At 42.4% G+C, this 23,936-nt stretch overlaps 2 protein-coding genes across 2 annotated transcripts in view; one reads left to right on the forward strand and one right to left on the reverse strand.

Moving 5' to 3' along the window:
- Boll (boule RNA binding protein) overlaps nt 1–13,615 on the forward strand; it is a 66,736-nt gene extending 53,121 nt beyond the window's left edge. Inside the window, exon 11 of the mRNA XM_075956336.1 lies at nt 13,457–13,615. Coding sequence (XP_075812451.1) covers nt 13,457–13,615 — 159 coding nt within the window. The remainder of the gene's footprint in view (nt 1–13,456) is intronic.
- Nucleotides 13,616–18,158: 4,543 nt separating this feature from the next.
- Mars2 (methionyl-tRNA synthetase 2, mitochondrial) lies at nt 18,159–23,700 on the reverse strand. Its single transcript, XM_075956064.1, has one exon. It carries the CDS (start codon nt 23,666–23,668, stop codon nt 21,923–21,925), a length of 1,746 nt encoding a protein of 581 aa, XP_075812179.1. The 5' UTR covers nt 23,669–23,700; the 3' UTR covers nt 18,159–21,922.
- Between the last annotated feature and the right edge of the window lie 236 nt (nt 23,701–23,936).

The raw sequence follows: 23,936 nt of genomic DNA on the forward strand, positions 1-23,936 counted from the left end.
TTGCCTCACAGTGTATTTAAGGTCTTACGGAAATGCTTTATTTTAAAAGTAGAAGCAAAAAGAGAGACCCTGTTTCAAAAACATAAAATAAAAGTTGAAGTAAAAAGAACATTTAGGTCAAATAAAAGGCTTCAATATACAATATTTTAAAAATAATAATAGAAGATATGATGAAAGGGACAAGAAATTTAAAAGCAATAAAATAATATTAGAGAAAAAACATAATGAAACAGCTTTTGTCTAGAAGTCGTCTAATACTGGATCCTGCCAGGTGAAAGGGTTAGTCGGCTGAAGTTGGGGTCCTTCCGTTTCATGCTGTCGAGATTGGTACTGCACCTAAAGTGTTCAAGGGCCCATTGCCCAACAGTGCTGCTCTCGGGCCCCAGTTAGTGCTTCCAGCACAGCAACAACCCCGGGGCAGCTTGCATGTGGGGGGGGCTCCAGCGCTCACTGGTAAACACTGTATGCCTGTCTACCAGTCCAACTCAAAGGGTGCTGTCTGTGTTAACAGCCTCCTAGGCAGCCTTCTACAAGATGCCTCTACACTTTCTTAAATGTGGGTTTTAATCCACCAGATAGAAGTTAATATTCTAGCTCCCTTGTAATCTGGGCTGACCTTGTCCTGTTGTATATAATGAATATTTACACCATGACACTAGATGAGGGAGTGTCCAGTGCAGATTGTAAGTTCTTGGAAAGCAAGACATGAGCAAGAGCTGGGTTCTCAGTGTCTGCACTGCCAGCTTCTCCCTCCCTAGCAAACTAATTTCCTAAGTACCACCTTCTGCAAGCAAGTCTTTAGTAACTGTTGGTTATGTTCTGCACTCATCTATTCTTAATCTTTTTTCACTCCGGTCTCCTGATCTGTATTTTCTCTTTACTTAACAGACAGTGTGGAGCATTCATTATTAAGACAATTTGGGCAGCTCTAGTCCAGCTCAACTGATTTCTTGTCCATTGATCCTTGTGTGACCAAGATCCAGCTTCAAGGAACCGGCTAGAAGCTGCCCGTTGTGAAACTTAGGGTTAGTTAATATCTCACCATACTTATTTATTCCATTATAAGCTGTCTGAATTTGATGAAATTTGCTTTTACTGCTGTTTTACAATTTTTAATTAGGTAGATGTGGCATTTGGCTTTTTATGTTAGTTAAATTGCAGTAACACTTTCTACATGTTTTATCCATTCCATAAATAATAGCTATCCCAACACTAGTGAGGTGTCTTTCATTTTCTCTGTTTTGTGTTACTTCTTTTACTCTCAGATTTTTCGACAGTTTGTTTTCTATCTTTGATACTTAAACATTTTGGATCGGAGTCATGTCTGGTCTAATAGAATTTGAATACTTGTGTAACGTACAGGCTGCAGTAGCTTTAGCAGTCCGGTTTGTCCATTTGTTTTGCTGGGTTACCACTTGCTATGCTTTCTCTAAAGTTTCTCATTTGTTACTGCTACTCATTAGTGTTTCTCCTGCCATGGTTTTCTGAATTTACATAGTAGTTCATATTTTATGATAACATCTCCCAGATACTAGAAAGAGCACCAACATGATCAAATTCTTGCTTTTCATCTAATTAATTTAACTATATTAAATTTTTTGTTTTAGATAAAAGTGTAACGTCATATGTCATCATCCATTTGATACCAAAGTTTTTATATAATGTTAATCCACCTAGAATTTTTATAGAAGAAGGGCCCCCTTCTGACATTATCATCTACTATCCAGTGATTTCGTACTCTTAGAATGCTTTCCTCCTGTGTTTCATTGTTAGCAATACACACGACTACATACAATTAATTCTAGAAAGACAATTATTTTCATAAGATGTAAAATTATTTCTTACACCAAGAGAAAACTAGATTCTAGTTCTAGGGCCAACTTCCAGTATAAACTTGGAAAATAATAGAAGGATTCATTGTTTAACAAGTCATATGTTTCTAATCAGGAAAATCTCTGTAGTAGGACGAGAAATGCCTCGTTTTGTGTTGACTCGCAGTTCTTCCCTGACTTGGGATTGGAGAGCAGAAGGAGAAAAGTCTAATACTAGTGTGACCATGCTAACTTGCCCTTCCTCACCCGTGCCACCCCGAGCAGCCCATGCTTGGCCGCAGCAACAGAAACAAAATGATCAGATCCCAGACTTTTTCCCATGAGTCAGATAGACGTTTTTCTTTTGAAACCATAATGAGTATGTCTGTCAGTCAAATGGTTCCCTGAGAATGGTAGGACCCCATGTCTGTATACTGGCATACAAACGTCTTGTGCACTAATTATTCTCAATTTTTAAAATTAAATAGACTAGTAAGTCCCATAATGAAATTTCAAAAGATTTCATTCTGTAATTTAGAAAATAATATATTAACCAGTGATGTTAGAAATCTTTTTTAATATCACTGTTCCCCAGAACAAAAAAGGTTACTGTTTGATTTTTAAAATGTTAAACATGATGCTAAACAAATCCTGGACTGTTAATAAAAATTAATGATGTATTATATTATTGGACAAAGAATTCTGATAATAATCCATGCCCAGTGTGCTTCTTCTGCAGTTATATAAATGATAAGCATACATACATGTAAACATGTATATTATGTGTGTTCTTATATACATCATATACACATATGATTCATGCATGTATACAGTCTTGAAGTTAGCTTTATTTTGAGAAATTAATAAAAACTTTGGAATTTATTGACAATTGAATTATGGATAATATCATTTGTCCTTCTTGGCTTAGCTTGGTAAGCCAAATATGCTGCCTCTAAAAATAGAATGAGAAAGCAGAAATCACATTCCAAGTGAAACCCATTTATTTATTTCTATCTTTAGTATATCGTCAACAGTTTTTTAAAGTAAACAAGTTGACTTGTTTAGTACTCACTGTGAAAAATCAGTCTGAAGAAGTTCCACCTGAGATTCACTATTGAGTGGGTACTGTAAACATATGTGTGTGCGTTTACATGACTTGTTTTGCCAAAATCTAAGATGCAGTCAAGAGAGAAAGGGGTATTCAGATTTTAAAACTTTATCTTGATGAGGTGATTTCTTCAGTTTGGAATGGAGTCACACTCAAAATTCTTTGTATATTTCCCAAAAATTGTACTTGGGTAATATCAAAATTCAGAATCAAAGGCCTGGAAACAACATTCAGAAGACTGCATATCTCAGTGTTCCATTGCTACTATTAAATAGATTTTAACTTCTAGTCCTATACCTTTGACTAAAACGTATTCTGAAGTCTCACTAGATGTAAAAGAGGCAAAGGAAGGCTGGAGAGATCCTCAGTTAGGAAAGCGCTTGCCATGAAGTCAGGAGGAGTTGAGTTCAGTTCCCACAAGTCATATAAGACAGCTCTGCATGGTGACTCACACCATAATCTCAGACCTGGAAAGACAGCACAGCCTACCCAGCCATTGCCAAGTCATGGTAGAGACCCTGTCTCAGAAAGCAAGGTACGTGGCACCTGAGTTTGACCTCCACACAGAAGTGCATGCAGCTACACTCAAGTGCTCATGTTTTTTCAAACACACACACACACCAGAGACAAAGGGAAAGTTTCTGCCCGAAGGGTAGATATGACTCATACTCACAATGCAGGCATGGTGGTACATTTGTTCCTTCAATTCCAGCACTCAGGAGGCAGTGACAGATGGATCTCGGAATTCAGGGTCAACCTGGTCTACATACAGTTTCAGGTCAGCAAGAGTTACACAGTGAGACCTTGTTGCAAAATTAAAACCAAATAAAATAATAGTAATACTCATGTTTGTGCTGGCTCTCCACTTGTGTGCCTTCATTACTGTGCATGCATTCCTAGAGGTGTGCTGGCCAGCGTCCATCCTCCCTGTTGAACCTGTTTGCCGGTTCCCACCCGCAGTGGGCGCTCTTTAGTGCACCTGCAGCATCTGTTGGACTGCTTCATGGGCGCACAGATTTGACTTTGTACATTTTGTCACTCAACATCACTGGCTTTACAGTGCCAAGTCTCGCAAGTTTTGTTTTCTACCTACGAGTCTCATGATTATTTGTCTAGGTTCTGCAGATATGAGATAGTAGACATAAATTTCCTAATAATGAAATAAGCAAGTATATATTTCCAATTTAATTTTTATACTGGCATAATTATGAAAGAGATAGTTCCAATAAAGCAAAATCTGTTGCCTAGGAAACAACAGGAAAGGTACCCAGAGGGGAGACCACACCAAATAAAGGTCCCATTCTGTGAAAATGCAGATTCACTTCAAAGGAGAATGCCACTGAAGGGTTCCCTAGAACATCTTACCTAGAGAGCTCCATAAAACCTCTTCACTAAAGATAATAGTGCTCAAAGGTATTTTCATGTCTGTCACATACACATTGTTATCCCTGCTTTCATTTTCAAGTAAAAATGAAAACTTTAAAAATGTAATTCATCAGCTGGGTGGTGGTGGCGCACGCCTTTAATCCCAGCACTCGGGAGGCAGAGGCAGGCGGATCTCTGTGAGTTCGAGGCCAGCCTAGTCTACAAGAGCTAATTCCAAGGACAGGCTCCAAAGCTACAGAGAAACCCTGTCTCGAAAAACAAAAAACATGTAATTCATAATTAATTGTCAGAGTTTTGCTCCAGTCTTGTCATAATACAAATGATGTTTAAATCTAGTGGGGATCCCATCCAGGTCTGTACATAGGGCAGTAGATAAAAAAAATTCTAGTAACTATAGTTCCAGATTTGGAAATTTCTTAGAAACAGGAGAGCACAGAGTCTTCCTGCATTTCAGAGTCCCAGGGACAGGCGCGGAGCGTGTGCCTGTCATCCGCTAGACAGCCCACACTGTTGCCTGACAGGAAGTCAGTGTGGGGACAGACAGTTTACTTAAAGGAATACTGCTTAAATGTAACTAATTCATACTGAGGAATGTCGTTCTGGGCTTTCACTTTTTTTCTTTCTTCCACTTCTAAATTCACTGGTGCTCTTAAAGCACAACCACAAGTTGTACACAGTAGTTCCTAATAATAATATAGTTTGAAAATATAGAAAAGCAAACCATGATCGTTTTCACTTGAACAGAGTGGTAGGGCCTCTTAATCCTTCAGTTAATCTTGTTTTGTGTCATAGACACTTAAGAGACAGATGTAAAGGTTGACAGTGGGTAGGAAGTTACTTGTTGTGACTAAGTCTGAAAAATCAGGTGAATTAGAAAGCATATGATAGCGCATCACTGTCTCCTTAAGATTTCATAGATTCAATAAAAAAAAGATTTAAAAAAAAAAGATTTCATAGATTTCAACTCAAGAGAATAAGGAGATGAAGACATTTGACATCTGTAGTTAATGAAATTTAGGGTTATTGTAATCTGTGAATTGTTTTAGTATTTTCTCTGTTGAATGGGATTTGAATCAACCAGTAGTTGAATTCCAGATAGTATTTTGGATAACCACTTGAATCATTCTGTTGTATTGGTGGTGGTGGTTTTGGTTTTTTTCAAGACAGAGTTCTCTGTGTTTCCCTGGCTGTCCTGGAATTCACTCTGTAGACCAGACTGGCCTCTAACTCAGAGATGCACCTGCCTCCTCTCAAGGGATTAAAAACGTGCACTAGCACCACCCAGCTCATTCCTGGTTTTGGTTTGTTAGTTTTTTTTAATACAGTTGGATAATCTGGACTGTCTGAATAATTGTTTGTTTTATCACTCTTATACAGTTGTTTCTGTGTGTACATATGTAAAATAGAAAAGGTACACTGATTAGAACTATATTACAATGTTAATAATGTCATTACTAACAACGATGTACACTAGAAATCCAATAACCAGTGCTGGGTTTATAGATGGAATTAACAGGTGGGTTTGGAGGTTCATGTCACACCTCATCCTGTTCCCTGTGTGAAATCATCAGATATGCAACTGATCGATCACCTCAGATTTGTGGACCAGAGTTTGTGGGTCTGTTTCTAACCGAAGGAAACTGACCAAAATCTGATTTGTAAAATACAAAATTTAATTCCTTGTTAATATTAGTTCTTTCCACATAAAATATTTAAGACTTCACTACAGAAGTAAAGTTACTATATTTCCATCTTTATTGATGGGGGAGTTACGATAGGATCTCAAGTAGCCCAGACAGGCCAAGACCTCGCTATTTAGCTGCAAATGACCTTGAATGACCCTTGTGCCTCCACTAGAACGTCAGGACGACTGGCGACCATCACCACACCTGGCTTTTATCTCCACGGCTGTTTTGAAATAACAGTAAAGAATGTAATGTCTCTCCTCACCTTCAGTGCGCCAGGCGCCTTGGCTGGCTGGCACTGGTGTGCAATGTGATGGCCACGTTTTCTGAGACATGCTGAAGAGAAGACACTCTTGAGTTTACTGATAAGACTTGAGTGAGTAGCAAGGACCTAGAGAGTTAGGGGCTGAGAAAAGAGTAATCAGAATATATTATATGAAAATTTTTTCAATTAAAAAAAAGATATCTTAACCCCTAAAATGTATTGATGGTAAAAATAGATTTAACTCCGAACCTGGAATATGATAAAACAGAGACCATACAACCCATTTACTTTATTCTGAATCTGGATTATGATAAAACGGAGACCATACAACCCATTTACTTTATTCTGAATCTGGATTATGATAAAACGGAGACCATACAACCCATTTACTTTATTCTGAACCTGGATTATGATAAAACGGAGACCATACAACCCATTTACTTTATTCTGAATCTGGATTATGATAAAACGGAGACCATACAACCCATTTACTTTATTCTGAATCTGGATTATGATAAAACGGAGACCATACAACCCATTTACTTTATTCTGAATCTGGAATATGATAAAACGGAGACCATACAACCCATTTACTTTATTCTGAATCTGGATTATGATAAAACGGAGACCATACAACCCATTTACTTTATTCTGAATCTGGATTATGATAAAACGGAGACCATACAACCCATTTACTTTATTCTGAATCTGGATTATGATAAAACGGAGACCATACAACCCATTTACTTTATTCTGAATCTGGATTATGATAAAACGGAGACCATACAACCCATTTACTTTATTCTGAACCTGGATTATGATAAAACGGAGACCATGTGTGCTCTTGTAATAACTCGTGCTTAGGAACTGTCAAGTTTTATTATGAGTCTTTGGACTGTCATGGCCCAGAAGCAAATCCCTTTGTTCTCCTGAGCCTTGCTCCACCTTCATCGTGAGCAGCAGATGGGGCTTGATTTTCATCACCTTCATAGACAGGAAGGCCATGGGGTTCGAGAGATGGCTCAGCAGGTAAGGGCACGTATTCCTCTTGTAGAGGGCCCAGGTTTTCCAGCACCATATCAGGGAGCTCTAGTCCCAGGAGACACAGCGGTCTCTGCTGGCTTTTGTGGACACTGCGTGCACGTGGGGCACATAAAGGCAAGAAGGACACATGCCAACATGAAAATTACAATTTTTATTCCGTGTGGTATTTGGGGTACATGGGTACTTTGACTGCATATAATGTACCACACGCCAGCCTTGTGCCTGTGGAGGCCCAAAAGGGGCATTGGGTCTGCTGAAACTGTATGAGGGGGCTGGGAATTGAACCTGGGTCCTCTGGAAGAGTTAGTCTGTGATCTTAACTGCTGAGCCATCTCTCCAGCCTCAAAGGGAAGTGAAATTTAAAAACAAGCCACAACCGTTAGCCTGTAGACAAGGTCTTGTCAAGTCCTCTCTGTGGAACCACAGCCGTTGACCTGTGGATCAGGTCTTGTCAAGTCCTCTCTGTGGAATCACAACCGTTGACCTGTGGATCAGGTCTTGTCAAGTCTTCTCTGTGGAACTACAACCGTTGACCTGTGGATCATGTCTTGTCAAGTCCTCTCTGTGGAACCACAACCGTTGACCTGTGGATCAGGTCTTGTCAAGTCCTCTCTGTGGAACCACAACCGTTGACCTGTGGATCAGGTCTTGTCAAGTCCTCTCTGTGGAACCACAGCCGTTGACCTGTGGATCAGGTCTTGTCAAGTCCTCTCTGTGGAACCACAGCCGTTGACCTGTGGATCAGGTCTTGTCAAGTCCTCTCTGTGGAACCACAGCCGTTGACCTGTGGATCAGGTCTTGTCAAGTCCTCTCTGTGGAACCACAGCCGTTGACCTGTGGATCAGGTCTTGTCAAGTCCTCTCTGTGGAACCACAACCGTTGACCTGTGGATCAGGTCTTGTCAAGTCCTCTCTGTGGAACCACAGCCGTTGACCTGTGGATCAGGTCTTGTCAAGTCCTCTCTGTGGAACCACAGCCATTGACCTGTGGATCAGGTCTTGTCCAGGTCTGCTTCCACTCCTCCTGGTAGTAGCTTGTTCATCCTCTTCCAAAGTTTGTTTCTGTTTTACTGGAGATTTTAATTAGACTTTTATTTGAAACAGTCTGCACATAGCTAAGGTGGACCTTGTAAACTTTGTGATCCTCGTGTCTCTACCTTCTGGATACTGGAATTAGAGTTGTGTGCCGCCACAGCCAATCTCATGTGATGCACAGGATCAAACCCACGGTGTGATACATGAAAGGGAGCACAAAAATAGCTAAAATTGTCTAATTTTTAATTTTTCACATTAATAAATTTAAATCATCATTCAAAAAGGAAGATCTATAAGTGCAATTGATAAAACTTCAGCTCTTCCATGGATATTGAAATTTCAGTATATGAGCATATTACAAGCCATATGTATGGGTTTTCTACATCCATGGGTTTTCTGTGTGCAGGTTCAATCAACTACAAATCAAAAATTGCTTTAATTGTATCTGTACTCAGCATGATGTTTTTTCTTGATATCCTCTGAACAATACCATATTATAATCATTTATATAATATTTGCATTGTACTAAGTATTATAAGGAACCTAGAGATGTGCGAGATGTGGAAATTACATGCAAATACCATGTCTTTTTCCATAAGGACCTGATAGTAACCAGTTGCTTTACTTCTGGGGTCCTGAATCCCTCATGAATTGAGGGATTACTAGAAATGTAACATTTAACTCAAAATCATGATCTGAAAGCAGACTGAGCCCCAAAGGCTGGGCTTAGACTTCTTTGACTTCATTATTCCCATCCTAACCGTTGCTAGAGTGCTATTTAAACTAACTAAATTATGTTTAGAGGAAAGCCTTTCTTCCCTGTTAGAAACCTAAAATTATAGAATTACAGCATGTAATAACACAAATGAATCTTAGAAATCTAGTGTACTTTATTATACATGACAAAACGGTTTATAACTATAAAATAGTTGTTTTGCTTTTAGAAGGCAAAAAGTTTTACTTCTACAGATGTGTAGCAATCAGGCACACCCAGCCAAGGTTTTGTCATATAATATATTCTCATAGTTCCCCTTCCCTAACTCCTCCCAGATCTCCCCACCTCTCCCCCCCCCCAAATCCACACCCTTTCCTGCTATTAGAAACCTAAAAGGCACCTAAAATAATAATTAGATAAAAATCCTACAAACCTGAATTGGACAAGACAAAACAGACAGAAAAACAATAAGCCAAAGAAAAAGCACAAGAAACAAATACAGACGCAGAGACACAAGTTGGCAAACACAGAAGTCCCGTAAGAACACAAAACCAGAAACCACATATAAGCAAAAGTTCTGTAAGGTTGGGGGTGGGGCTGCCCTGCCACAGTAGTTTGAAAGAAACATTCTTCCAAAAATACTATTGAGTTCATTCTGTCTGCCCTCTACTGCTGGGCATGGGGCCTACCCTTAATGGTGTTTTGTACTCCCAGTGAGATGTCATTAGAGAACTAAGTTTTCATTTGGGAAGGTTTATCAATTGGAGATAGGAGATGCCATCCAGGTTAGGAACGGGGGTTTCTGTCCACTCCTCCTCTCAACGCTGGGACCCCATAAGGCCCAGGCCTGGGGAGGGGGTGCCTGTGTGTGTTGCCACAGGCTCTGGAGTTCATATGCATATTGGCCCCGCTGTGTTTCCTTGTGTTTCTAACCTCTCTGGCTCTTACACTTTCTGCCTCCTCTCCTGCAGGGTTCCCTGAGCACCAAGGGGAGGGGTGTGATGGAGACATCACATTTAGGGCTGAGTGTCCCAAGCCCCTCACTCTCTGCACACTGTCCAGCTGTGGACCCCTGTATTTATTCTACTGCAGGGGGAAACACCCCTGATGATGGCTGATCTATGAGTAGAGAATGTCATAGGAATCCTGTTGCTATGTTCTTTAGCAGAACAGCAGTATTTGGTTTTCCCCTGGGTCCCTGGCCTGTCTAGTCTCGGTTCTTGGCCACCCGAGCTGTGTCGGGGATGGGCTCCATCTCCTCTGGAGTCAGGTAGGGTGGCTAGTCCCCAGCTGTGTGCCACCATTGTACTGGCACACGTTGCATGTAGGACACCATCGTAGATGAGATGTGGTGGAGCTGGGTTAGTGTTTACCTTTTCCTTCGGTAGCATGCAGAGCACCTTCCAGCACCCTGGACAGGTGTCAGTAGGCGTGAAGGCTCTGTGAGGCAAGAGTTGTCCTCAGCAGTGGGGCCTTACCACCAGTTTGTGGGAGTAATCAGTAGCCTTAGCAATTGACTGGGTTGTAGACCAACAACTCGATTAGATGTAACCCAGTCCCAGAACTAGAATGGTTTTTAGCAACAAAAGACGTCCAGTTGGGGCTCTGTCTCCCCCATTTTTTGGCAATTCCATTTAGATCACTTACGTATGTGCATATATTTTAAGAAGCTTCTACTGTGCTGTTCCCTTATGACCTCTCAGATAGCCCTGACTTAGCTGTCTGAATGCACTCCTCCTCCCTCCACCCTAGTAGCCCACATTCAGCCAGATTCCTAGGGCAATCCAGTCCCCCTCTATGGCCATGTGGATTGTAGCTGGCTTATCTAAGATAACTCATCAGCTCTAGCATCCACATAGAGGTGAATACATACCATGTTTGTCTTTTGGACTTTGTTATCTCACTCAGGATGGGTTTTTTTTCTAGCTACATCTATTTACCTATGAGTTTTATTATTTCACTTTTTCTTTTTTCAAAACAAAGTTTTCTCTGTGTAGCCATGGATGTCCTGGAATTTGCTCTATAAACCAGAGATCCGCCTGCTTCAGCTTCCCAAATTCTGGGATTAAAGGCGTGCACCACCACACCCTGCTGGTTTCACTGTTTTGTTGTTGTTGTTTGTTTTTGGTTTTTTGAGACAGGGTTTCTCTGTGGCTTTGGAGCCTGTCCTGGAACTAGCTCTTGTAGACCAGGCTGGTCTCGAACTCACAGAGATCCGCCTGCCTCTGCCTCCCGAGTGCTGGGATTAAAGGCGTGCTACTACTGCCCGGCTGGTTTCACTGTTAACTATTCCACATTTTTTTGTCCATTCCTTGTTGACTGGCGTGTTGGCTGTTTTCAGTTTCTGGTCTTTATGAATAGAATCGTGAGTGAGCATGATTGACCAGGCGTCTCTGAAGTAGAATGTAGAGCCCTTTGTTTTGTAAAAATAAGCTTTTAAAGTATCGTGCAAGTCAGCGTTCTAGGAGATACAAGAAACACATGGTAAGAAGAAAGGGCTTCTAAGGTAGCCCAGAAAATCTTCAGACAGCAAAAGATAGCGCCATCCACTCTCTTGAGAACATAACACATTTCAAAATTTTTAAAACAAATCCACCGCTGAAATATTTTTCTGTCTTCCTCTCCATTTCTCTTGCTAGTATCTACAGTGCAGGCGTCCATCACTCTTTGAGCATGCTCTCTCCGTCTAGTTCTGTTATCTTAGTTCTGAGCTACAGCCCCTGCTCTGCTAGCTGGGGAACGGCCATTCAAGCCTGGTTTGTTACATCCTAGTGATAAGCACTAGACTCAAACCATTTTTATGAAGATAAAATCTGATCTAACTCTAAATTAACTGTTTCTAATTGTGATGTGTGTGCGTGTGGTTATGGGCATGTGAGTTGCAGGCACCCGCAGAGGCCAGAGATGGCAGATACCCTAGAGCTGGAGATGCAGGTGCTTGCGGGCCACCTAATGTGGGTGCTAGGAATCAAACTGTGTCCTCTGAAAGAGCAGTGCTTGGTGTCTAACCACTGAGACATCTCTCCAGCCCCAAATTTGATCTAATTCTAAGGTAAAGGTTACTATCAAAATTGTCTATGGTCTTCTGAACTCGAATATTTGTAAGAACTGCCTGAGCTACTATAGCCTAATGTCATTGGAATAAATTTTCTTATAATACTGATCTTTGAGAAAAAGAATTCTTTAGCTTGTTACAATACATCCTAACATTCTTTTCAAGCTGGAAGACTATTTCGTAATGTCACAGAGTATCTTAAAATGTTAATAATAAACTAATTGCCCACTAAATCATGTTTAACCCCAGAAGCATCCAGATCGTTACTGCACTTTGACGTGACGCACTGTCTTTGTGGATTTGCCCTGAGGCACGTGCCCTAGCACTGCCGCGTTAGTTGAAACGCAGGGCTGCTCAGAGCTCCAGTGATCAGTGAGTCCGGGCTCTGTGTGTGGGATCATAGAAGCTGAAACTACACCGGAACATTTCCCTGTGCAGAAACTTGGCTTTTCGATCTCAGAAATCGTATCCATCCCTTACTTGTGCGTGGCACGTGAGTTAGGTCTGTAGAGGAGCTCCTGGACTAGGTCTGTGCCCACAGGAAGTTGGTCTAGGCTGAGCGCTTCTAAAGTTTCATTCAGTATGCCACAGACACTGCCTCCTCGGTGACTTTAGTCTTTAATCACAGTATCAAACGCCAGTCATTTAAAAGAGACAGAATGACTGACAAGATTTCTAGGCAACAGGATTTGCCTTCCTTGGGTGCTCTAAAGTAGGCCTTTTCGTATTTCCAGTGTCTTAAGCAGGGGGCTATCTCTAGCAGTCTTTATATTTTGCAGTAGATCAAATAAGTCACTTGTTGAAACAAAAGTTATTCATTAAATGATTTGCTTAACAGTAAGAATGTTTATCTGTAATATTTACTATGCTAATCATCTGTTGATTTTTCTCTTGATAGTGCTTTCTTGCCTTTAAGATCTAATCATAAGCACATAATTTTTGTAAAAAATAAAAATAAACTTAACCAAAGTTTAGAGATGACCAAAGAAAGTATAAGATAATTTAGAAATCTCATTGAATATGGCAATTCTCAGATCCTGATTTCTTTATAGCATAGGATGCCTCCCTGCCTAGCAGATTAGAAAGTTAGCCTACTCTTCATACGAGTATGTCCTGTCCTGAAAAACACTTTCCTCAGAATCCAGACCCAGGGCTGGGGCTGTATGTAGCTCAGTGGTAGACCAGGCTTGACTAGCTAGCACACACAAGGCTTGAATTAGATCCCCAGTGCTGTCTAAAAACAAATCCAGACACAGTTAAATCTTATTTTTTTAATCTTTCCCTTAAGTAATTATAAAAATGAGAGCCATTAAAGTGCATTAAAACCTTAACTTTGTTTAAATCTCTCAATAGGAACCAAGGTTACATTCTGTGAGAAGAAGCTTTTCCCATCCTTCATCTATGGCTTTGAAACCTCGATACTCTCGAAGCCCACACTTTCATCCTAGAAAAGATTTCAGAGCAGAGGATTCAGTTTCCACTCCACCTTCCTGTACTGATTTTGTTAAGTAGACTCTTGGATAACTGTTTTGTCCAGAATAGAAAATAGCTAGGCTTCTATGTGGTCTGGTAACAAATGAGGTTGAGGTTTGGGATATGCTTAAAGTTAAATGGTTTGGGTTTTTCTTTTTTTTTTTAAGAATTTTTAAAATCTTAGTAGCCAGAATATGGGAGCTGCAGAGGTAAATCATGGTTTCCTTCATGAACTGAAGGTACTACAGAGTGGTAAGCCATAACAAGCGGCGGTCTCTGTGAACGGCTGTCTTCCAGCTCAGCGTCTGGCTGACCTCACAGCTCCATCTCCATCCATAACCACTCGGAGTCCATTCCATAAGCTCCAGATTCGCAGACAGATCGATGCATGTATAAAAACCCTTAGCAGCAGGCCATGTCTGTAATATGGTGTAACTTTTAAACTCCACCTTGTGAGGTGATCACAAACCCTAGTTCTCACACTGTTCTGGTTCACTAATTGTGTGTACTTGAGCTAAAACAAAACATTCCAACTCCACTTACGTTACAGATTGTACACACATTGATATAAAAGTCTGTGTTATAAAATATAAAATATCCACTAATCTGCCATATTATGGCCACTTACTGTGTAGTGGTTACTATGACCAAAATGACACTATCCTTAAATGTTCTTTAAAATGATCTATTTCTGACCCTCTTCCATCATTCATACATGAAGTAGAATTGTTCACGGGGCACAGCACCTTAGGGAATATAAGTATTCATAATTACATCATGTCAGATTTGATACTGTCAGTGTTTTATCTTTCATTCATTTGGTTCTTTGTGAGGCTTATAGGCTCTTAAAACATAAGAATTTACCCATAATACAATTTTATATTTAAATACAAATAAGCTATGATTGCCTGCTGGTGTGGAATGAGAGAAGTTTCTAAAATTAAAAAATATGCCACAATAATTAAAATTTTAAATTAAAAAATTACTCTTTTAAGTCGGTGCTGTTTACCAAATGTAACTTGTTTTAAAAAATTATTCCTTTGATAGAAGCAAGCTATTAGTAAAACAATAAAATTATATAAATCAGCAGTATTTTAATTGACTACATGGAAATTTATAACTTTAGCACAATACTTCTAAGAAATGCTATAATTTCAGTACTTTAAATGTATATCTACTCCAAGAATTAATACTGTCTTGTACTTCTGCTGGGAAAGAGTAAGAATTATAAATAAAAAGCTCTTGTAATATCAGATATCTTATAATATCAAAAGTTCTTATAATACCCAATAATAACTTGAAAAACTTTTTTATTCTGTCTCGTAAAGGATGATGAATATACTCATGGATGTACATATATATTTGTGGTATGTAATTTAATGTTTCTGGGCTAAAGTGCATATGTCTGAATAAAATGTAATGGTATTGTTTAGTAGATAGTATCTTCATACATCCTAAGGCTTTCCATCTTTTTAAGACTATTTTCTTTTGCTAGTGTTACTTTGACAGTAACATGCTATATATATATTGTTACCAGAGCCCTAGCCAAAATATCATGAAACAATATATTTATCTTACCTGTTTCCAGTATATATTTTAATCCCATATTTATTATTCAAGCTTATTCAGTGAGTAGCAGGCATTTTTTCCAAAAGCCTAAGAGTAATTGTATTTTGCATTTTAAAAAAATTGAAAGTGAAATGTTTGGTTAACCAGTTTAGTTCAGGCAATTATGATCTCCTAAAATATCCTGTGCTCCCGCATCATCTTCACTCAATTCTGTAAAGATTATATGTTATTATATTTCTCTCTGTACACTGTAAAGTGTAAAATGGAGGTAACATGAAAATATATTCATGTAATCTCTCAAAAGATACCATATGCTTAAGTTGTTAATACCTTGCTTATTTACAAATGTAGCAAAAGTAATTTTAAAAACTATGAAATATCAGTGTTTAAGCTTTCCACTTTCAAGGTCTTTTTATTGTTCTGAAACACCACTACCTTAGCTAAAGGAGATGTCTAGTCAGCATAAGCAGTGCTGCTAAAGTACATCCTCTTCCTTTGGGATTTTGGGGATAGAAGACTAACTTCATCCATTAACAATTGAGGTGAAATTTAATACAGTGTGTTCCTTGCTAATCATACTAGGATCTTTGTTTTCAGCACCAAAACAAACGAGGCTGCACTATCTACTCCCATAACACTGTAACAACATACAAAAGTACACAGACTTTTAGATAAGCATAAGTTCTCTCCCTTTGTAAAAAGGCAGGTGCTGATTAGTAAAGTTAACAGGAGTACTGTTCTTCTAGACGGTTTCAAACTGGGAACTGCTGCTGGTTAAATCACACTGCCCTGGGGTTAAAGAACAGTGAACATAGACGCAGCAGAGCCCTGTGTCCTGGCTACATATATAATATGTACAGAGTTTGCTGTAACTGTTGAGCTCGGACATACATACCTTTACATACTGGATCCTTACACACTTACCAGGGATGGTTCTCAATAACTTGGTGTAACCTGACTAGCCCCCTCTTATTGCTTGGTTTTAAGTAGCGATTTTCACTATTACTCCTGTCTGTCCGTCTGAAATCACAGTAGTTTCCTAATACATTTCCATGAGCCATAGCTGTGCACATGCAGTCTGCTTATGTCAGAGCTAATAACTCTCAGTGTTCTCCATGAATTACAAAGTGTGTTCTAGGCTGGCTATCCAATTTGTGACATCAGTTACATCAAAAAAAACATTTCACTCAGAATTTGGTGTGGTTACCTTACAGAGACTGACTGTATACAAGACTGACTGTATACAAGCAATAGTTAATTAAAATAATTCCCTTGAGCGCTAACCAACCATTTTTTATATTTTATACTAGGTCAAAACAATATCACAACAAATGTTAAAAAAATGTTTCTTCTGCATCCAAAATAAAAATCCTTCTTAAAGTGGCATGAAAACCAAGTATCCATCTTTCATGCAGCTAACAACACATTTCCAATAACTAACCTTTGCCCACAGACTCCTTCTGTAATATCAAAGGGAGCTTCTTTTTAAAATAGGATTCCAGTAATGAGTTAAAAATAAACACTGGCTTCAGAGTATAGACCAGCGGTATGTTTGCCTAGACATGCACAAGACCCTAGTTTCATCTCCAGCATTTAAAAAGGAGAAAAAAGAAGCCATCACAAAGATGAGAGAGAAGTGATACAAGTCTGCTTGCATAGAACACTGAGGTATTTCTGTAAAATGAGCTGTATAGGAACTTAAGTACAAACTGTCAACTCATAATTGTAGTTCCCAAGCCTTCCAAGAGTCCTTAGAGACGAGGAACTGACATTTACAGGCGGTGTGTCAACAAGTCGTCCACTACCTACCGTGCTGACAGAGGGCTGCGATCAAGCAGGATCCTACAGAAGTTATTTCAATCCCAAAATTAAAATGAAGGTTTCTTGGCCTTTCTAGTTGACAAGGATTTTACAATATTTGATTTCTTAAAGTATATTTTACATGAGAGCTGAGACCTATATAAAGATGGCTTCACCCCACTTTGACGTGAAACTCGTGTCTACAAAATAGCTACATTCCTTTCAAAATGTAAAGTTGAACACTCAGTATTTCTTTTTGCAGTTCACAATAGTTTCTAGTTTAAAGAGATGAGAACATCTTGACTATGCTATGAAATAAAAATTTATCAAGACTTATCCAGTAGGTGGCATTTAGATAATGGGTAATAACCACAGCCAAAAGGACCTGGTTTCTTCAGTCCTTTTAGGGAAGTTGTCATAAGAATAGTTGTCATAGAATTTAAACTATTAGTAAGTTGATAAATCTTATTAATATGTTCACTTGTATTAAATTGTATATATGAAATAAAAAAAGTTCCAGTGTTTGTGGCCTCTACTAAATTCTCTAGCATTGTTACTACAATAGTTAACTCAAATAAAAATTAATATTGATGTTTGTCCAAACAAATGTGTAACGTATTAATTAAGAATATTATGTCATTTTGAAATACTTAGCCTAACAACTTTATAACATATTTTCATTTTCAGCATAGCTTCTTAAACTTTCTCCCTTTGTGACCCCCTTTTTATCCAAGAAATTCCTATGACTCTGGTATATACATAGAAGAATGTATACACGCCAAACATTCACTGATGATAAGTCATAATATTTCAACAGCCCTTTGGTACACATACAACCTTACCATTTATTAGAGCCTGAAGCAAAGGTGTATACTAAAATGAACGTCCTTATTTATCTTTACATAAAGAATTAATTGAGTCAACAAGATGTCTCTGTGCAACCCTGGCAACCTGAATCCAATCTCGAGAAGCCCTGGAGTGGTAGGAGAGGACCAGCTTCACAGGTTCTCATCTACTATGTATACACATGCCATCACATGTGACAGGACACGTCATGCACACGCAGGCAGTAGAAATGTCTACATCTTTAGGAGTGCAGTCTTGGCTGAATGGCTGAGAGTAGAAGATAGAAGCTTCAGACTGTAAAACCAATGCTGAGAAATGCTACTCCATAGAAATACATACTACAGCATGGCAGAACGCTTAGATTATATCAGAAATGCTGGAAATCAAGACAGGGTTTCTCTGTGTAGTCCTGGCTGTGCTAGAGCTCACTTTGTAGACCAGGCTGGCCTTGAACTCAGTGATCCACCTGCGGGATTAAAGGTGTGTGCCACCACTGCCTAGCTTAACTTTTTTAAAAAAATCAAAACCAAGTCAGCAACTCAAACAGCAATTTTTATTTTTATTTTACTATTTTGTCTTTCTTTTCTATTGCTGTGATGAGACACGAACCGGAGGGTTAGATGGTGGAGTTAGGCTTGGGCAGCAGCCGAGAGCTCACAGCTTGATCCACAGGCAGGAGGCAGAGAGCACACTGGGAATGGCAGTCCACCCTTGATGACGCACTTCCTCCACAAGGCCACGCCTCCTACCCAAAGGATTCCAGCTGGAGCTCTGGACTAACAGTTCACGGAACTGTCTTGCTTTGGTTTGTGACCAGGCTGGTTAGAAACAGGAGAATCCCAGAAACAGAAGGCCGGCAAGCCTGGCTTACTCGGTACTGAAGAGACTGACTCAAGGGAGCTGAGAGGGCACAGCTCACCCCACCTTCTGCCCACCCCTCCTCACTCCACCCTCATCCTTACATAGACACAAGCACAAAGAAAACTTTCAGTTCACCGTCCTATCCAAGCTCCAGCAGAAGGGACAGGATCCACTGCACGCGGAAAGTTCTGGGGAGAGCTGGAGGCTTCTTCTACAGTCTGTTCTTGAGCACCCCAACCTGACCCTAGCCGTCCCCCCACCCTCGAACTAGGAAAACTTTGCTGCGAAAACACATGTGGCTGCAGTCACATCTACATCCTCCTGGCTCCAGATACTTGAGTAAGACAAGACCCAGCAGAGTCTCCAACGCACAGAACCACCACAAGAGGCTTCCTCAGCGGAACTCGAGGAGGAAACTGGCTCAAGAAGGCAATCTGAAGTTATCACAAAGCAGCCGTACTCACCTCTCATCTACGAGGCCGCCTCCCCCATAATTCAAGATGACACCTGTGCCTTACATTGCCACTCCCTACTTGGCAGCTGCAGAGCAGTCAGAACCGTGCAGCCATCCCTACTGTGATCTATGCTCTCACCTCCTGGGTCACCCGTTTACAGCACGGTCAGCGAGTGCCCACTCCAGCGTGGCAAGTTCTGGAGCTCAAGAGCTCTGCTGCAGTTACAGGTGGAAGCTTGACCAAAACAAACCCACCAAACAAATCTGGGCTCAGGGGTCCACCTTCCAGCCTTCGCACTTAGACGCTTTGGCGTCAACTCCATAGTCTGTTAGCCTCTTCACACCTATTAAAGCCCATGGGTTCACAAGAAAAACATCTATTTATAAAATGACTTGAGGTTTTGGTGCAATCAAAGATTGTGTCATTGCTGCTTCTCCAGCCATGGGTTTTCCAGTTAGGAACGTTCCCCGTCTATTTGTAGTATACAGTCATAAACGTCTCCTGCTGCCGCTTATGACTCCACAGATACAGAAGCGTGGAGAGTTGAGAGCTGCTGGTGTTTGCTTAGCAGTACCGGGATTGGCCCAGGCCTTCCATGCCCAGTAAGTGTTCCACCACTAAGCTGTATGCCCCGGCTTCCTGGAAAGCCTGATCTAACACTTCCAATACTGCCTCCAAGAGCACACCAAAGTAAGTATTTGAGACTCACAAGAGCATTTTGAGATTTAAAAAAAAAAAAATTGATTCCCTTCTCCAGGAGAGGTTAAGATGCCCGCCAGCCTCTCACCTTGGAAGTACAAACCCTCCTTAAAGGTAACTCTCCACTTGGTAATTCTAAACTGCTGTGTCAAGCCAGACCCAACCGTGTGCAATGGAGGCTGTTTTACCTGCTGTGCCTATCCAGACATCTGGTTGACCTTGCTGTCACCACAGAATAGGATTCAGTTTACCACACTGTTCCCCTTAGATGCTTGGCTGCTGTAATTATGCCGTCTCTTTTCTGTCCTGTCTCCTAGTGTCTAGCAGATAGTTAAATGCCTTCACACGTCACAGTCTGCAGAAGCTGCACTGACAGCAAGCCGAGCTGCTAGGGTATGAGGAAGTTCTTCCATGGGAGACACGATGCGTCTACACAGTACTGCAGTAAGGGCTCGCCAAAGGAGAGGCCAGAATGTCACTGGCCTCTCTACGCCTTCCTTTTAGGGAAACACAAGCTAAGACGAATCACTGTGCAGCCCTAAGAGATGCTGTCTGTACCCTAGAAATCTACCCTACTGGCCCCAGTCCTCTGGACGCTGGAACAATCTAAAGCACAAATTGTACAAGGAGTCCAAAGGAACGCTTGTGGAAACGGTCCTTCCACCTTTAGAATGCCTGCACGCATCTTTTCCAAACAGTGCTTCCGAGCGAGTGTGTGGCTTTGCTAAGAGACACCAGCGCTGAATGGCACTAAGGTCTGGTAGGAGCTGCCAGCACAATCGCTTACTTCCTGGCGAGCCCTCTCTGCCTGATCCCATCCTCAGAACGGACATGGGAAGCAAGCTTGCGCTCTAAACCATGGCCTCGCCAACCCATCCCCAGAAGGAGCAATGGCCCACTGTGTTCTGCTCACTGTACAATGGTCACTTTAACTTCTCCTCTGGGGTCTCTTTTAGGGAGCCCTGGAGAAAGCCGTGAATCCCTGACATCCTGAACACCCATCATTTTCTCCCTCCAATATTCCCTTCAATAAATGTTACTCAACAACTCTAAATACGGTGTTCACAATCAAACTAGTAACAAGTTAAAGGGAAAAGACAGGCATGGTGACACACCTTACACCAGCACCTGAATGGCAGAGGCAGGAGACTGATGAATTTGAGACAAGCTTAAACTATATAATGAAACCCTGTCTCAAAAAGAGAAGTAATGAACAAAAAATAATTTGGCATAAATATATTAACAATTATTACATAATTTCAATATTGTATTATATCCTTTGATATATATCAAAAGCAATCGTATGAGGTAAATTATGGATAAGTCAGGAAATATAAAGAAAACACAGATGAATTATACATATAGTCATTACTACAATTAATATTTGTAATACAGTGTACCTAAAGGGCTTTACGGTTTTATCATATAAATAACCTGTTATATTTAACTTATTGTACATGTCATTTTTAGTAATTTCAAGATGAGAATTCTAGTATCTTTGTGTTGTTAAACAGCAGTGGTTCCAAAGTTATCCTTTAAGGAAACAGTAAAATTCTGAAGCTCTGTGACCTTAGATGTCTGAAGCCAGGCTCATAACGCGTTGAATGTGTGAGATCAGCGCCATCTACTGGACGAAGTGTAGTACTACAAAGCACAACTGAGAATGAACATGGGCAAGAGTCGTATTGCCTAGGGCACAGGCTCCTAAAGCGCTAGGGAAAGAATCACTTTAACCGGAGACCCGCGGTGTCTAGCAGAGCAGGGCTGACCTGTGCACGCCGGCCATGGTCTGCGACCTTCGTTTCAGCCTGGGGAGCAGCAGCCATGAGCGCCGGTCTAGGCCATGGTTTGGGAGAAGGCACAATGAGAAGGAACAGTATCAGAAACTGGTCCCTTACTCAACCAGCCTCCTCAGAGACACTGGCAAACGAAGAACAGTGGTTAGTGGCACCGAGAAATGAAAAGGGTGGGTTGTCAATGGTACCTGAATGGCTCTTAAGGACTCGGGAGGTTTAGGTACTCATCGGATACAATGCTTCCTAAACACGACTTTAACTTTCATGAAAATGCAAGAATACATTGGCTCTTTTCCCATCAGCCAGTACGGACTGAGCCACTAGGTCCTGTGGGCCTTAACTAGCCAAGTCCTGGATTGGTCCAGCCTTGGAAACAAAAGCCCAGTGTCCGGTCCCAGCTCTCTCCCTTCAAAGGGACAGGGATGTCCATAGAATCGAGGTAGGAAGTGGAGCTCTCTAAGGCCTCTCTCTGTGCCAGAGACCCCGAGTCTCGACAGCAGCTTGTCGGCTAAGTTCGGAGTAACGGGCTGAAGCAAGGTTCCAAAAACTCGCAAACATTCCAAGGCCACGTGAAGCACAGTACCCAGCCAAGGGGCGTCCGCAGGGCTTTCCCAGGTCAGTTTCCACGGCGCATGCCTTTGAACGAACCCATTAGTTTGCCGAACACAGCTGGATACGGCCTCCAAAGCCTTATAAATCTGAAAGTCGTCGTAATAGTCGGCCACCTGCTTGGGCAAAGTGGCCACTGCCCTCACGAGCGCATAGTCTTCCGCCTGCACACGAACCGAGGGCCCCGTTAGCCCCGGCTCGCTGGGGAAACAAGCAGCGCAGAAAGACGGATAGGTCCCGGAAGGATTTATTCTGTGGGCAGTGCACCGGTTTAAAAGTCCTCCCAAGGCATCTGCCAGCTCGGAGTCCAGCAATTTGACCACCTTTTCATCGTAGTAATCGCAGTCCCAGTTGGGAACTCCCTGCCGGAGGAGAAAGTAGCGGAAGCCATCCACAGTATAGCGGTCAAGGCAAGCCCTGGGATCCACCACGTTGCCCAAGCTCTTGGACATCTTTTGGCCACTCACCGTCCAGTGCGAGTGGACATAGATGCGACGCGGTGGCCTCAATCCGGCCCCGAGGAGAAGGGCAGGCCAATAAATGGCATGAAACTTAAGAATGTCCTTACCTATGACGTGAGATGTGGCTAGCCACCAAGACTTGAAATCTGCATCTGGGTAGCCAAGTACGGTCAGGTAGTTGACCAGGGCATCCAGCCACACGTAGATAGTCTGCGAATCGTCCCCGGGAACCGGAATGCCCCAGTGCAGGTGGCTACTCCTTCGAGAAACGGACAAATCGGGCAGCTCCTCCTCCAGCCACTGCAGAACGGTCTGGTGGAACGGCTCCGGGGTGATCGCCTGAGGGTCGTTTTGAAGCCACCGCTGGAGCGGTTCTCGAAACTGGGAGAGCCTGAAGATGTAATTTTCTTCCTTGGTCCAGGAGACGGGATGTCCGCTCTCCAGAGACACAGGACGCTGCTCCCCGGACGGACCCACCTGCCGAGTGACCTTGGCCTCGGGCAGGAAGCACTCGTCGGAGGCGCAGTACCAGCCCTCGTAAAGTCCTTTGTAAAGCAGACCCCGGGCCTCCAGCAAGCGCCAGAAGTGCTGCACCGCCTCCCGGTGCCGGGCCTCCGTGGTGCGGATGAAGTCGGTGGAGGAGATGCCAGCCTCCAGGAAAAGCTGCCGGAACTGGGCAGACACGCGATCGCAGAGCTCGATCGGGGCCAGGCCCGCGCCGGCTGCCGCCTGCTGGATCTTCAGGCCGTGCTCGTCCGTGCCGGTGGAGAACCGCGTGGCCGCGGAGCCGGGAACCCGGAGACGCCGGTGTCGGCACAGGGCGTCGGCCAGCAGCGCCGAGTACAGGTGCCCGATGTGCGGCGCGGCGTTCACGTAGAAGATGGGCGTGGTGAAGTGGGCCCGCCCCTCCCCGGCGTCGCCGCGGGCGCCCGGCGAGCACGAACCGAAGCGACGACAGCCGCGGGCCGCCCGGGTCCGCGCCAGCAACCGCAGCATGGTGCCCGCCGGCTCCGGCCGCCCAGCGCGTGAGAGCGCGCGTGCGCCGCCGGACCGCACCGCCGCTTCCGGCGCGGAAGCCAATGAACGGCGAGCGCCGGCTCCTGCGGCCCCGCCCACAGCTCCACCCCCTTAAGGCTTCCTGCGGCGCGCAAGGGCTGCCGGTCGGCGGGAGGATTTGAGAGCTCGGCTGCTGGGGTCCGGGGTCCCGGGGTTTCGGGTTCCGAGTCGGGGCAGGCGGGCGGGGCGCGTCCTGCGTGTGGTGTTT

The sequence above is a fragment of the Microtus pennsylvanicus genome, chromosome 22 (genome assembly GCF_037038515.1).
Source record: "Microtus pennsylvanicus isolate mMicPen1 chromosome 22, mMicPen1.hap1, whole genome shotgun sequence".
NCBI lineage: Eukaryota > Metazoa > Chordata > Mammalia > Rodentia > Cricetidae > Microtus > Microtus pennsylvanicus.

Excerpts from the sequence above, each read along its gene's own strand:
- Mars2 (XM_075956064.1), bottom strand. The coding sequence starts at position 23,668 with ATGCTGCGGTTGCTGGCGCGGACCCGGGCGGCCCGCGGCTGTCGTCGC.